Source organism: Trichechus manatus, unplaced genomic scaffold, assembly GCF_000243295.1.
Source record: "Trichechus manatus latirostris isolate Lorelei unplaced genomic scaffold, TriManLat1.0 scaffold00080, whole genome shotgun sequence".
Taxonomy (NCBI): domain Eukaryota; kingdom Metazoa; phylum Chordata; class Mammalia; order Sirenia; family Trichechidae; genus Trichechus; species Trichechus manatus.
In genome coordinates, this window is record NW_004444016.1 from 3,253,587 (window position 1) to 3,266,651 (window position 13,065).

The window sequence follows — 13,065 nt, forward strand, 5'->3', positions numbered from 1 at the left end:
GGGTGCCTTCATGGACAGACAAGGGGCGTGTAGGTGCCAAGCTTTTCCTGCCTTCCACTCCCAGAATGCTGCCCTCAGCCTATTGGTTTGCCAGGATTCTTGTGGTCTAGCCTCAAGGGGTAAGAGAAGAAGAATAAAAGCTATGACTCAGAACACCAAGGGTGTGGAGTCCTCAGGCAGGCGAAGCCTGTGTCTAAGCACTGCACCACCCAGAAACCCCTTGGGGGGCTGTGGGTGCAGAAGCTGCTGGTTGCGGGGAGGCCTGAGGTTCCCAGAGGTGAGGGTGAGGGCACACGTAGTGAGGCTTTAGCACCCCAGCAAGTCAGACATCCGGGGAACAGTGAGGGTACTTCTGTCCCCTCAAAGCCCACTGACCGTCAGGCCCAGGCCTGCCCAAGGAGATGCATGGTCTAGTGCCCAGTGACACAAAAGGCCTGGCCCATTTGCAGATGAGAAGATTCTTAAAAAGAGATCTAATTTTCTTCTGCTTTTAGAAACATGGGAATATAGGAGCAAGGAGTGAGGGGTGTAGGTGAGGACTCCTTGAAATGCTCACATGCTCCAGCAAGAAGAGCGTGAACGAGGTAACAATCTAGAAAGTGAGCAAGATTGTTTTTGCATTTTTACCCCAAAGTATCCATGTACCACAAAACAAAACAAACCCAAGTTTGCCCTTGAGTTGATTCCGACTCATAGTGACCCTATAGGACAGAGTAGAACTGCCCCACAGGGTTTCCAAGTCTGTAATTTTTATGGAAGCAGACTGCCACATCTTTCTCCTGTGTAGCAGCTGGTGGGTTCGAACTGCCAACCTTCTGATTAGCAGCTGAGTGCTTAAGCACTGCGCCACCAGGGCTTCTCCATGTACCACAGAGACAGTAAGTCTGCTGCGAGCATGAATGCGAAGTGCTGACTGCCCCACAGCAGTGACCACTGCCCTGCCTGAGCAGCCCACCTGGCCGGAGGTGCTTGTGCTCCTCATCTTAGTGGGAGTCAGGGTCTCCATGGGGTCACACAGAAACCTAACAAACAGGGCTGTAGGATGCTTCCTGGAAGTTTAAAAGATCTTGTTCCAATTAGAAAAAGCAAAATTGTTAGTACAGAGTTGTTTTAACTGGGCTTTCCAAGGTAAACAACTGCACTCAGATGAACTAAACCATAGTTAAGATGCATGAATACACACTAGTAGACAATTTTCATGATACACAGACATCCCCTCTACTGTCTTCTTGACTTAATATATGGGTTCTCTCAACCTTTTCAAAAGCAACTTGACAGTTTCTTTACAGAAAGGGTAAAATGAATATTCTCTTTTCCCTGTGAATGATTCCCTAAGGGGAACTCATCATTATTTGCAATCACAGTTTGAAACACTAGGCTGCAGGTCAACACTAAGTCGTTTTGAAAATACCAGGGTTATTAATGACCCAGAAAGAAACAGTCAGAGGAAGGAAGGAGAGGAGGACTTGGTATTTTGTGCAAGATTTAATAAAAAACAAACAAAATTAGGAATGGTTGCTTTTAACAGTTTTCAGGTTGTGGATAGGTTTACCCCAATTATCTGGGATGTGGTTCTAAGCTGCATTAGTGGAACAAATACAAAACACTGTCCTCCCAAATGTCAGTCCCCCAGAGGGAAGCCTGTGTTTCCTCCTCTGCTTCTCCCTGTAGGCTAGTGCGCTGCAGTGCTGCGACCCAGGCTGGCCAGTGTGCTGACGGCTGTGCTGGACCCAGAGGGTGACCACAAGGAAGTCTACCTCATGGAGCACCTGGCTCCCAAGGACCCAGCACCACACCACTGCCATGTGCAGCAGAGCAGAAGCTACCAACGGCCCACGGCCCCAGTGCCCACGTGAGACGGAGCTAGCTTATCGACAGGCTGTTGGCCTTAATACTGATAGCGTGGTGGTTACAGCAAGGAAGTGGTACCAAGGCAGAAGCCTGGCTCCTAGCTGACTGACTGACTCAATTCTGAATACCAAAGAAAAGAGCTTTGATAAGACACTGGGAAGTCTGAACCATCGGGCAGGGACTGGTGTGAGCAACCCGCAACACACCTCATGTACCCGTACCCCAGACAACAGTGATGGCAACGACAACAGTGATAAAGTCAGATGCAGACAGGGAGCAGCACTCGGCTGGACTGCTGTGAGCTCGGGGGGTGTTCAGGTGGGATGGGAGGCAGCTAGTCCTTCTTCAAGTCCCTGGATTCAAAGAGCTTTAACCGCTCTTGCACCGTCAGGCCTTCCTTCAGACTCTGGGTGAGGGAGAGAAGAGACAAGCAGACCCTTAATGCCACCAAGCCCAAACTCCCGTGGTCCCGCTTTAGATCACAGAGCTCTTAAAGGGTGTTGGCAGGGGTAGAAGGTGCAAGGCAGAGGAGGAGGGGGTGCCTCCCCGACAGAGATTAGTGGGCATGCCAAGGAGGAAAATGTCCCCTGTGAGGTAGTGTTACTGGTGGGACATGCCACAGTCCGAAAGTTATTTGGATGAAAAAGGAACAAAATCAGCAGGATGAGACCACACATTTAAGAAGCTGAATTCTGAGCTCAGGGCTCCTCAGATAAGCAGCGAGGAAAAAACCGTGCTAGGTAGAAAACTGCCCATCTCTTTTCAATTCTCCTGGGTGTGGGTTTATTCACCTCCGGCTCCTCTGCACTTATTAATGGCAGCCTCCAGTTGGGGGCAGAGTGCAGCCCGAGTCCCCCTTCCCTGCTCTCTACTCCGCACCTGCAGGGCTTTCCCCGAGGACATCCAGGAAGTGTCACAGCGACTTTGGAACACACCAATATACGTACTCAGGTTTTCAGACTAAAACCAGTACTCTGTACCTGTGGGATCTCTGGAAGATTTAAATAGTATGTTCTGAGATAAAAGACATTTTACTAATTGGGAGAGAGAACAGTCCCCACCTCACTCTTGGAGACTTTCCCCAAAGATTTCATTTCTGGATGAGAAAAGAAACATCAGTTTTCAGTGAATGACAAAATGCATGGGGTCCTAGCACCTAGTGTGGACTGACCCCATTCCCCAGTCGTCTTCCCTGATCTTCACAATAGCCCTTTAAGGGAATCTCCCCCATTTTACAGGGAGAAAAGCAGACTTAGATTTGCCATCCTACATGGCATGTGTGAGCTAGAATGGGCACAGGCATGGGCTCTAGCCCAGTCTGTTCCAGGAGAGCCACGAGAAATTGGATGCTGGGATGCAGCACCAGCCTGGTCCAAAGGGCCTGCAGACGTGCGCGCAGCACAGCCCTGGACTCCTTGGGAGTTCCAGCTGTGCAGTAGGGGGCCAGTCGGCTCCTGGGTCAGACCTGGTGCTTCAGGGCAAGCGGTGCTAACAGAAGCCTGGGGGCCCCAGACTCTTCTAAGAAAGAGAACCTGGGGATGGGTGCAGGTGTGTTCCCCTCCCTACCCACCTTCATCCAGAACAGCTCAGCTTGTTTTTTATGCTGTAGAGATATATATGTGTATGTATATTTGTATACATATGTATGGGTGTATGTATATACACATATGTACGTGTGTGTGTGTGTGTAGACACACAGACACGTACATTTGTCTATGTGTATATATATCAGTAAAAACAAAGGGTTCTACTGCTAAACATTTTGAAACTCACTGGTCCAAACAAACCTGAAATTAATCAGTTGGTTGGGGCTACGTTTTTTTATTTTAGGGAGGTGATTATGGCTACTTTTAAAGGCTTTCACAGAGGGTGGGTAGGGAGGGGTGGCAAATCCACCTCCCATTTGAAGGCAGAACTGTCTATTATTCCTCACTTAACACACACAACCTGCCTCTAAGTGTTCTTGATGTCCAGGCCTCACTGCCCAGTGAAGACCTGCAGGCCCAGGGCCCGCCCTTCTCTGCAGCAGCCAGGGTAGGACCGGGGCTTGGTGGGCATCTGGCGACACCCAGATGGGCTGGGCTGTCCCATGTGAGAAACCCTGGATGTGAGGGCTCTGCTATAAGAGAGGGTCATCTGGAGGACGACTGGGCGGCATTGCGGGCCATGTCCGTTCTGTCTTAGCTGGGGACAGCCAGGCAGGACTAGGCGTGTGCAGATCACATGGCTGGGACCTCTGTGGACTGCAGGCCTTTGCTCTGTGTGTGAGTCAGAGCCCAGGCTGTGTTCAGGGAGAGTTGGCCAGGGCCAGCGGGCAATGAGGGGTCTCCCACCCTGGGGTAAGCTCCATGCCATGGGTAAAAACCAGCACCTTACATGCCGCCCCCCTGCCCAGAGAAGGGCTGCCCCTCTCCAAGCCCCTGTGCTTGCTTCCCACCAGAGCCCAAGGCTGCCTGGGACCCCTGCTGTCTCTGGGGCCCTCAGGGGCTAGCTCTTCTCCTAGAGCCCCGCGCCTGCCCGAGGGGTGCCTAACAGCCCACCACACTGGGCTCACCACAAACATGGACACTTTACAGGAACCCTGGGGAAATCTCTCCCTGCTCTCAACCCCAGAAAAAGCCATGCTGCTCTTATACAACTAGTTTGCTTTTATTTTGTGGGTGCTGGGACTTTCTGTCCTTCTTGGAGTGAGGCAGGATATAAAAACAGAACATAAATGAAAGATATAAACGAATATACACCAGATCCCATGTCAAAAAGCACCAAAGAAATGTTCCGTTTCTGGGCAATCTCGTTCCTCTGTTTTCTTGTACGGGGGTTTCCTAAATACAACAAGGGAAAACAACACATTCCCCGTGTACGTGTGCCTGCTAGTGTCACAGGGGGCCGGGCTCAGGCCCTCCACAGCTGTCCTCCACCACCTGAGACATCGCAAGTCTCGCTTTCTCCTGGGGCCAGCAGGATGTCCTGCACGCCAGGGGCTTTCTCCTGATGCTGGGAGTGCAGCTGAACCCAGCATGAACTCAGACCCACTGCTGGGCTCCCTCACCCTTCTCCAGTCCTGGCCTGAGAACCTGGGTCCTCCCTGGTGGCCGAGGCACTCCTTCCTGGGTACATGGCCGTCTCCTCACTTCTGACCTCTACTTGGCCACGTCCCTGCAGGGACTGGCACACACCCAGGGAAGCCGTGTCTGTTCTGACTGAGGTGTGGCCTGTCCCACCCGTCACTGTCACCCACAGGCCTGGTCAGAGGGCCCCCATCACTGCACCGCACTGATCCTGGACATCCAAATGTTCAGACCCTTCAGGAAACGCTTGGAAATAACAGAGCTTAGCTTCAAATAGGAAACAGAATCTTAAATAAGAACACCATAACCCAAAAAAGAAAAATTTTTCCTTTGCTAAACAACGTTTTTCATGTTTAAAGAAAAAAGCCTAAACTAAGTCTTCAATCAAACCTAAACCATATTTGGATGTAAGTGACTTGAACTGTAGAAAGATAAACAAACTGAATCAACTAGCTAGGTTTGAAACACTCAGATTTTCTCAACGGGTGTCCTAAACCAAACACACTTCAGGAACGGTGGCCCCTCTGGAAGGCCCATGAGGGCCAGGTGGCTGCAAATGAGTCTCACTGCTGTTGCTGCCAGTCTGGCTCAGTGGCACCTCAGCGTCCCCCATGCTGGGAGCCTGGACAGTGCAGTGTCCTTTCTGCTCTTCTCAATCTAATAACTGAATGAATTGAGACCTCAGAGGCTGAACAAGTGACCACACTCTGGAGAGACAGGCTGTGTTGAAAGGGAGGCTGGCCCGAAATGCCAGCCCTGATGGGGGACAGGAACTTCACAGGCTGGCGGGGGGTTATTCCCACCCCTGCCCCTTTATAGCAAAGTCCACAATGGTACCAGTGAGATGTTTTTTAAAAAAAGAATGCTGGTAAAATACTGAACCCCTATTACTTGCACTTTTTATTTTAACTTCAGTTAGTTTTGCATATCATCAATTAACTGGTATTTATAACTCTGCTCTTTGGAACCATTTTCCCATAGCTCCTCCGAGCTACCTATAAGCCCTGATGCCGGTGGTCAGCCTGCCTGTGAACAGGGGGGGAGCTCATCAGTGCTAGTGGGTGTGACTTGTCAGTGCAGTGGGTGCTCTGGACTCCCTATGGACAGAGGGCGCAGTGGGTGTTCCAGACAGCATGGTTGAGTCACCCAGTGTGCACAGGCCATCCCACATGCATGCTGCCCAGGCCCAAGGGCACATCTGCCTGCTGCCTCCAGACACCATCCATCGCCCGGCCCACTGGGCTGAGAAGGAGAGCTCCTTTTTGCAAAGGGTCAACTCTTAAGAGGTCATAGTGCTAACTAACTCCCTAGAACAGGTTAAAAGAAACTTCCTTGGCTTCCATGTGCCTGTGGAGCAGGATGGATGCAAACAAAGGTGATCAACAGGCGTCTTGACATGGGGGTGTGAGCAGTGCATGCAGAGTGGGCCGCCCAGGCAGCGGCAGGTGGTGGTGGTGAGAGGTGGTTTACCTACACGACAGGGGGCCTGGACTCGGGCTCGTTTCAGTTATCCCATGAGACCTGCTCAATTACCGACTGTCAGGGGAAAGAGCAAAAATAAAACAACAAACTCAATAAATCCCAAATGAACATGCGCAGCACTTCCCACCTCCACCCACCCTGGGAAGCTTGCAGGTTTGCACCACAGTGCACGGGAAGGCTGCAGGCCACCAGCAGGCTGAGGGCAGGTGGCACCAATGTTACAACATGGACATGGCAGCGAATGGCTGGCACAGGGGACTAGGAGGCCAGTGGTAGGTGGGTGGGTGAGATGAAGCCACTCCAGCCTGCTTCTCATGGGCCTGGGCCCTGGGCGTCAGGAGGGGCCTCGCTACTGGTAAAAACTAGCCGGCAGGCTCAGCAAGGCCAAGTGGTATGAGGCGGGCATGTTCTGGGGCTCGAGGCTGTGCTGGAGAGGCTGCCTGCGTCCCCTGGTGAGCCTGGCTGGCTCCTGGGTTTTGATTTGGGCTCCTCTCCCCAGTGCCTGCTCAAGCCCCAGACACCCAGAGGCCAGACACTGGACTCACCTTTGACCTAATATTTCTGAGTTGCCGGCTGACACAGGATCTGTCTTTCTTCAAGAAGTCAGGGTTGCTTTTAGATTTCATTATATCTGAAGGAACAGACAAACCTATTACTTTTGTCTTCTAAAACCCTCTGGAACCAGACTACATGTTTAAAATTCCCAAAGCTTGTTGTTACAGCAGCACATTTGTGACACATTACATTTCCTAAGCACCTTGAAGGGATTTACAGCAGTAATCCTAAGATGCTTTGCGTCTTTTATGGAATAACTCAGTGATCTTGAACAAGTGGAGCATGTCTGCATGGTACCTCACAGGCCCTCCCTCCCTCGATTTGCCTGGAGACAGAGAACTGTGAGGACGTCCGGAGCATCTGCAAGTCTCTACTTCTGGGCTGGACCTAAGTTGCTGATCAGACTCACTGCCCCTTTCTTTCTTTATTCCCTGCCTGCCTCCTGGTAATAACGGATGGCCAGACACTGAAGAGTGAGACAAAGTCCCCTCACCATGCACCCCACCAAGAACAGCACCATGAACAGTCTGTTTGAAATGTCTGCCTGGACACATACAGCACAGACAGATCTGGGTCTGAACAGACTGTATGTACTGAGTGTGGGTGTTTTTTTCCTTAATATATTTATAGATCTCTTTCCACAGCAGGACAAAGACAGCTATATGGTATTCTGCTGTGTGGCTCTTCCACAGGGCACACGGTCCTCTGCAGATACCTGGGTGGAGCTCTGTGATTGGCCCCTGCATGCACATGCGAGTCACCTGCACACACACCCTGTGCACTGGTGTTTCAGAAAGTAAGGCTATAGGTCAAAGGACATTCGTACATCCCCCTAATCCTAAGTCTTCCTCTCTCCCTGTCCCTCCTCACTTCCTCCCCAGAAGCAACCACTACTTCCATTTTGTCACCCTTCCAGAGTTAGTCCATAGTTGGATTTAAAATTTGCTACATGTTGCCTGATGGCCTTCCAGAAAGATGCCAATGTATACCCTCCACAGCGGTGCATGCTGCATCGCCAGCTTGCCACTGTTGCTCACCCTGGTTAGCTGAAAGTGAAAATGGATCGTTGTAGATATTAGTGCGATGGAGCGTCACAGTTGTTGGTTTTTTAAAAAGGTCAGCATGAAGGTCAAATGAAATAAGACATGTGGAGTGCTTGATACAGCATCAGGTCTTTAACATGCTGCTGTTCACTCTCGCTCAGGAGTCTTAATGCTCCTGGTTGGCAGATGAGCCAGTCCCTGATGTGCACTTGAGAAAGCGGCGGCCTCCTACCCTGCCTCCCAGGGAGAGCAGCTCCCACCCAACCACTGAGTTCTTTAAGAAAACAGAAAAATAGAGCTTGTCCTTCCTATGAGAACACATGCAGGTTGTGTGGTTTCTCCTTAGAGCAGGCAGTACAATCTTGGCCAGCATTCCCATTGCAGGGACAGCACACAAGCATGCAGGGGACAGCGGCCCCCCCAGCCAGAGAGCACGTGCAGAAACTGGGGCCCCAGCCCCTGGGCTCCGCGCTCCTCCGCTTCTACCCTCCCACTGCCGAGTGAGTACGCATCGGAAGAGAGAAATGAAACAGCATAGCTACCTGTAGAAGAACTCACCATATCCTGACACTGTGGTGTTTTCGGGGGACTTCTCGCCCAGGGCTTCTGTAGCTGCTTTCAGCTGCTCCTTCAACCTACTGATGTCGCAGTCTGCCTTTGCCTTCACGATGCTGAGCTCCGTGTAGATGTCTTTGTACTTATCGCTAGCGTACTTCTTGTCCTTGGAAATCAAAGAATAGAGGCAAACAGTGGTATGCCAGTGTTGGTGCCGTGCAGTTAAGCACAGGCCTGTCTCCTTGGGCTGGCACACGTCCTGGGGCCTCACCCAGCTGCAGTGCACGGTGCCAGGGCAGACACAGGACACAGAGTAGAGTCAATGGGGTACAAAAGCATGGTCGCCATGAGGTGCTCCCCTGGATTCCTGGGGCCTCTGCAAGCTCTGGAGAGGCAGTCCCCTGGGCCGCCTGTGCCAGCTGCTGCAGCTTCCCCCACCAGTGATCGCTCAGCCTGTGAGCTCTTGCTGGGAACCCCACTCTGTTTGGAGGAGTCCTGTCCCACTTCCAAAGTGACTGAATCTCTACTGGGGATTCAGTCGTCTCCTCTCTGTTTCCAGGAGTCCCCTAGAGGAGACAAGTAGGGCCTGACCAACTGGACGGCAGGCCAGGCCTCTTCTTACTTGTGCAGAACACACAGGAGATGCAGACACAACCCATCAACGGGAGACAGGTGGCTCCTCTTTACCACACTCGGTGCGGACTGGGGTTTCATGAGAACTTGCTCCTGAATTGCTTTCAGTGAGGATGATGCCTGTTCTAGAATAGCCTGGGGTGGACTTATGGGGCTCTCTGTGCATCCCACCCTCAGCCCTCTCCCACCCTCTCTGGGCCCCATTTCCTGGATCTCTTGTGATGTAGCCATTACCCGCAGTGCTGTCTGCAGCTCGTCCTTGAGAGAGCTGATTTCCTGTTTTAGGTACTGTATCTCTGACTCCTTGACCCGCAGTAAGACCTAGGATGAGAAAGAAGTCGGGACTGATGTTCAAGGACAAGGACCCTCCTGGAACTTTGCAGTGGAGGCTAGGGTCATGCAGAGCCCCCCACCCCCACAAGAGGACACGCTGCTTCTCATGGCACCTCACCCATCAACATTTAATTAAGAATACCAAAAAAGACTGTTTAAACATTGTGGGAAACTTAAAAATTACATATGAAAATAGAAGGAGAGGAAAGCACCCAGAATTCCTTCTAGCGTCCTGAGACCCAACCTCATTTGCTTTCGGGGCCTTGTGAAGTGTAACTGCTGATTCGCTTTCTGCCAAGGCCACCACTGACATGCCTGCTGGACTCCCTCTGCCTCCCCGGCCCATTCTTGGTAAAGCTCTTCTAGTATGAGATCTCTGTGTGAAGAAATCTCAACTGAGTGGGAAGAAATCTAAGTGCCTTCATAAAAGCACACCTTATACATCAAAATCAATCATTGCAACTTAAAACAAACCTCCTGATCCTGAGAAACAGGGTGTTGTATAATCTCATGCACCCAGAGATTCAGTTATTATACATGACAATTTCATTTCACGCAGCCAATATCTGTCGCTGTGGTGAAAACAGGAGGAGAGTGGTGGAGGGGAGGCTGGGTTGGACCACCCCTCCTGGCAGTGGCTCCCATGCTGCCTGGCAACTGATTGCTGCCTTCTGTGGTCTTGGGGGTAACTTTTATGTCTTTTCAGTGTTCTTTCACTCTTGCCTCCCCTGTGATGCTGCTGGCTAGGGACCACATCTGTTCTTGTTTGGGTCTCCACAGTGCACAAGGCAGGGCTGCTGGGTAAACAGGAGGGAGCTGGCTGAGGCGTACCTCTAACTCGTAGGCGTCCTTGCCCTGCGTGAGCGGTGAACCCCCAGCCTCCCCTCCACCGTCCCCGGTCAGCAATGTCCGCAGCCGTGTGATCTCTGCAGCAAGGCGGTTATTTAACTCCTGGGGGACAGCAACACAACACCAAGAGTGACATTTGACACACATGCTCGGGGGCATGCGCCAAACAACAAAGAAAGGTCATGTTCTCACTGAGAACACGCAGTAGTCAGCTATAAAAGCAGAGGAAGCTGTGGGGCTGTTGTGTGCACACCAGCACACTTTAGCTTCATTGTATGAGGGTTGTCACTACCTGTGACTTCCATCTCTGTAAAAGCTGTTTTAAGTGGCTTATTTAAGTATTTATGGAACTGTGTATGCAGGACTTGATCATCTTTTTCTGTTAATGATACCAGTTCCCACTGAGTTGACTCCAACTCATGGTGACCCCACGTGTGTCAGAGTAGAACTGTGCTCTGTAGGGTTTTCAATGGCTGATTTTTTGGAACCAGATCACCAGGCCTTTCTTCTGAGGTACCTCTGGGTGGACTTGAACCTTCAACGTTTTGGTTAGCAGCTGAACACTTAACTGTGACACCCATGATAACTAGTATTAATTCGTGTCATGGTTTGTCTCACTGAGTTCTCACAGGATTAGGTTCTGCTGCCACCCTCCCCTCTCATTTTCTGCACCTTCTTTTCAACTGACAAGTAGTCACCTTCAAACCACTGCTGCGATGAAGTGGAACAAGTCCTGCCCCACACCCCTTGATATATAGGCTGTGCAGTGTGTGTGGGGCCCAGGGATGCCTCTGGCACACTGGGAAGAGGGGCCTCATCACATATGTTTGTCTGTTTGTCTGTGTTGTCGGTGCAGGGAGGCTGAGGAGGATGGGTAACACAGAGGGTAGTTTGATTTGGCACCCCCAGAACAGCTTACATTAACTAAATCTAACTTGAATCCTGCAATTAACCAGAACTTTAAATGCAGTCCAGCTTTCTGAGGGGCAGGCAGTTTGATGAGTGTATGATTCCAACTCGAGCAGCCCAAGCCGCCTCCCTCCTCTGCAATGAGGACTCCTGACCAAGGCCCTGCCTGGCAATTCTGAACCAAAAACTCAGAAATGCTCAGGGGAAGGAATGAAGACATTTTAGAGTTCCCAAAAGGGCTGTAACAAAAATTACCCCAAATTCCAGCAGCTGGCTCAGGTGAGCAAGACAGCCAACATGCTGAGACATGTCAGACGGCCCTCACATGAGCAGCTGGTGTGGTTCACCTGGTTGTGGGCGTTGAGCTCCTGGTTCTCGCGTTGGCACTGCCGCAGGGCCTGCCGCTCAGCCTCCAGCGCCTGGGCCAGGTGGGCATTCTCCAGGCACTTCTGTGAGTACTGCTCTGACAGCACCTCCAGCTCCCGCTGCACCGACTGCAGCTCCTCCCTGGGGAGAGGCACCGCTCACAGCCCTGCCTCGCTCTGATGGCTTCCTGCCCCTTCCTGCAGCTTGTAGCGCACTCAGATGCTCAGAAACAGCAGAGCCACAGGGAGCAGGCCCTGTGGACTCGGTGGTTGCCATCATTTTTTACCCATTTAAAAAGTAAGGGACAACGGCTTCCACAGCTGCAATGCAAGGGCTGTGTGCTGTGCTAACTCTACATAGGAAAACCAACCGGCACCGACCCTGGTGTGTGCTCTCCAGCCTGCTGCCTGTGCCGAGGAAAGGAGCACACGGCGTTTCTCCAGGGAGCACTGCTGGGGACACGTGCCAGATCACAGCCACGTCCTCCCCTAGGCTACTGGAACAACAGCAGTGGACAGAGAAGGCAAATTCCTGGGGGTGGCTGCAGAGGCTTTCTCAGAGGAGCCCTAAACACCTAACATTTCAGTTTCCTTTGTTGCGTCCTATTCTTTAGGTTTTAGTGATTGTTTCTCATTGGTTTGTTTACTAACAGGAAGCCCCCACTCAAGCCATGTTCCTGCTACAAAACATGGCAGCTCAAGGAAGCGCCACAGTGGCCGCTCGCTGACTGGGGCCAGCAGGAGGGCGCTGCCACACAAGCTCCATGGGCAGCCAGTCTGATCTGCCTTTTAGTGCCACTTGCCACCACACCATCTGGGGACTCTAATCTCTGCGCAGCTCTGGAAGACAGCCCCTCCTAAGCCCCCCAGGCCTTCCTGAAGGCTGCCCCTCCTGCCAGAGAACTCACAAATACTGCCGCCTCAGGGCTTCTATGTCTGAGTTGATGCTGCTGATCTGGGAGCGCTGGCTCTTCTCCAGCTCCCGCTCCATCTCCTCCCGGTGGGCATTCTTCATGGCCTCAATAGCTGCAAGTATGCAAGGACACAACCCTCAGCATGAGGCTGGGGCTGCCACTCTGACAGGCAGCCCTCGTGCACCAGGCCCCTGGGGGTATGCAGGCTGAAGATTCCCCACTGAGCTCTCCCAGAAGGGATGGAGTTGCATGTTTTTGGGTGTCAGAAGAACAGAAAACTGATTAAATAAAAGTCAATGTTAAATTCAAGTGCGAGTTCATAAAACACACCACTGTTTGGGTTGGTATATCTTCTCTTTGGTACTGACATGACAACTCCTGTGCAGTCACATCTGACTACAGCAGCATTGCAGAACACCGGCAGTGAGGACGCTCGACTGTGCCTGCTCAGAGCAGAGCATGTCAGCTCTGGAATAAAGATGTCGCCATCGAGGAGTTAGGAGCTGGC

The 13,065-nt window shown here is 51.7% G+C and overlaps 1 protein-coding gene across 4 annotated transcripts in view; it reads right to left on the bottom strand.

Moving 5' to 3' along the window:
- Positions 1–751: 751 nt before the first annotated feature.
- Positions 752–13,065, bottom strand: part of MPRIP (myosin phosphatase Rho interacting protein) — a 201,253-nt gene continuing 188,939 nt past the window's right edge. For 3 of the 4 annotated variants that reach the window (XM_023735558.1, XM_023735557.1, XM_004381019.2), the window contains 7 exons: positions 12,552–12,669; positions 11,626–11,785; positions 10,352–10,471; positions 9,422–9,508; positions 8,558–8,720; positions 6,947–7,032; positions 752–2,257 (listed from right to left, as the gene is read on the bottom strand). In XM_023735558.1, the coding sequence (XP_023591326.1) occupies positions 2,186–2,257; positions 6,947–7,032; positions 8,558–8,720; positions 9,422–9,508; positions 10,352–10,471; positions 11,626–11,785; positions 12,552–12,669 (806 nt within the window). In that variant the 3' untranslated portion in view covers positions 752–2,185. Of the gene's footprint in view, positions 2,258–6,393; positions 6,456–6,946; positions 7,033–8,557; positions 8,721–9,421; positions 9,509–10,351; positions 10,472–11,625; positions 11,786–12,551; positions 12,670–13,065 lie in introns of all 4 variants that reach the window. The other variant, XM_023735559.1, reaches the window with a different exon arrangement.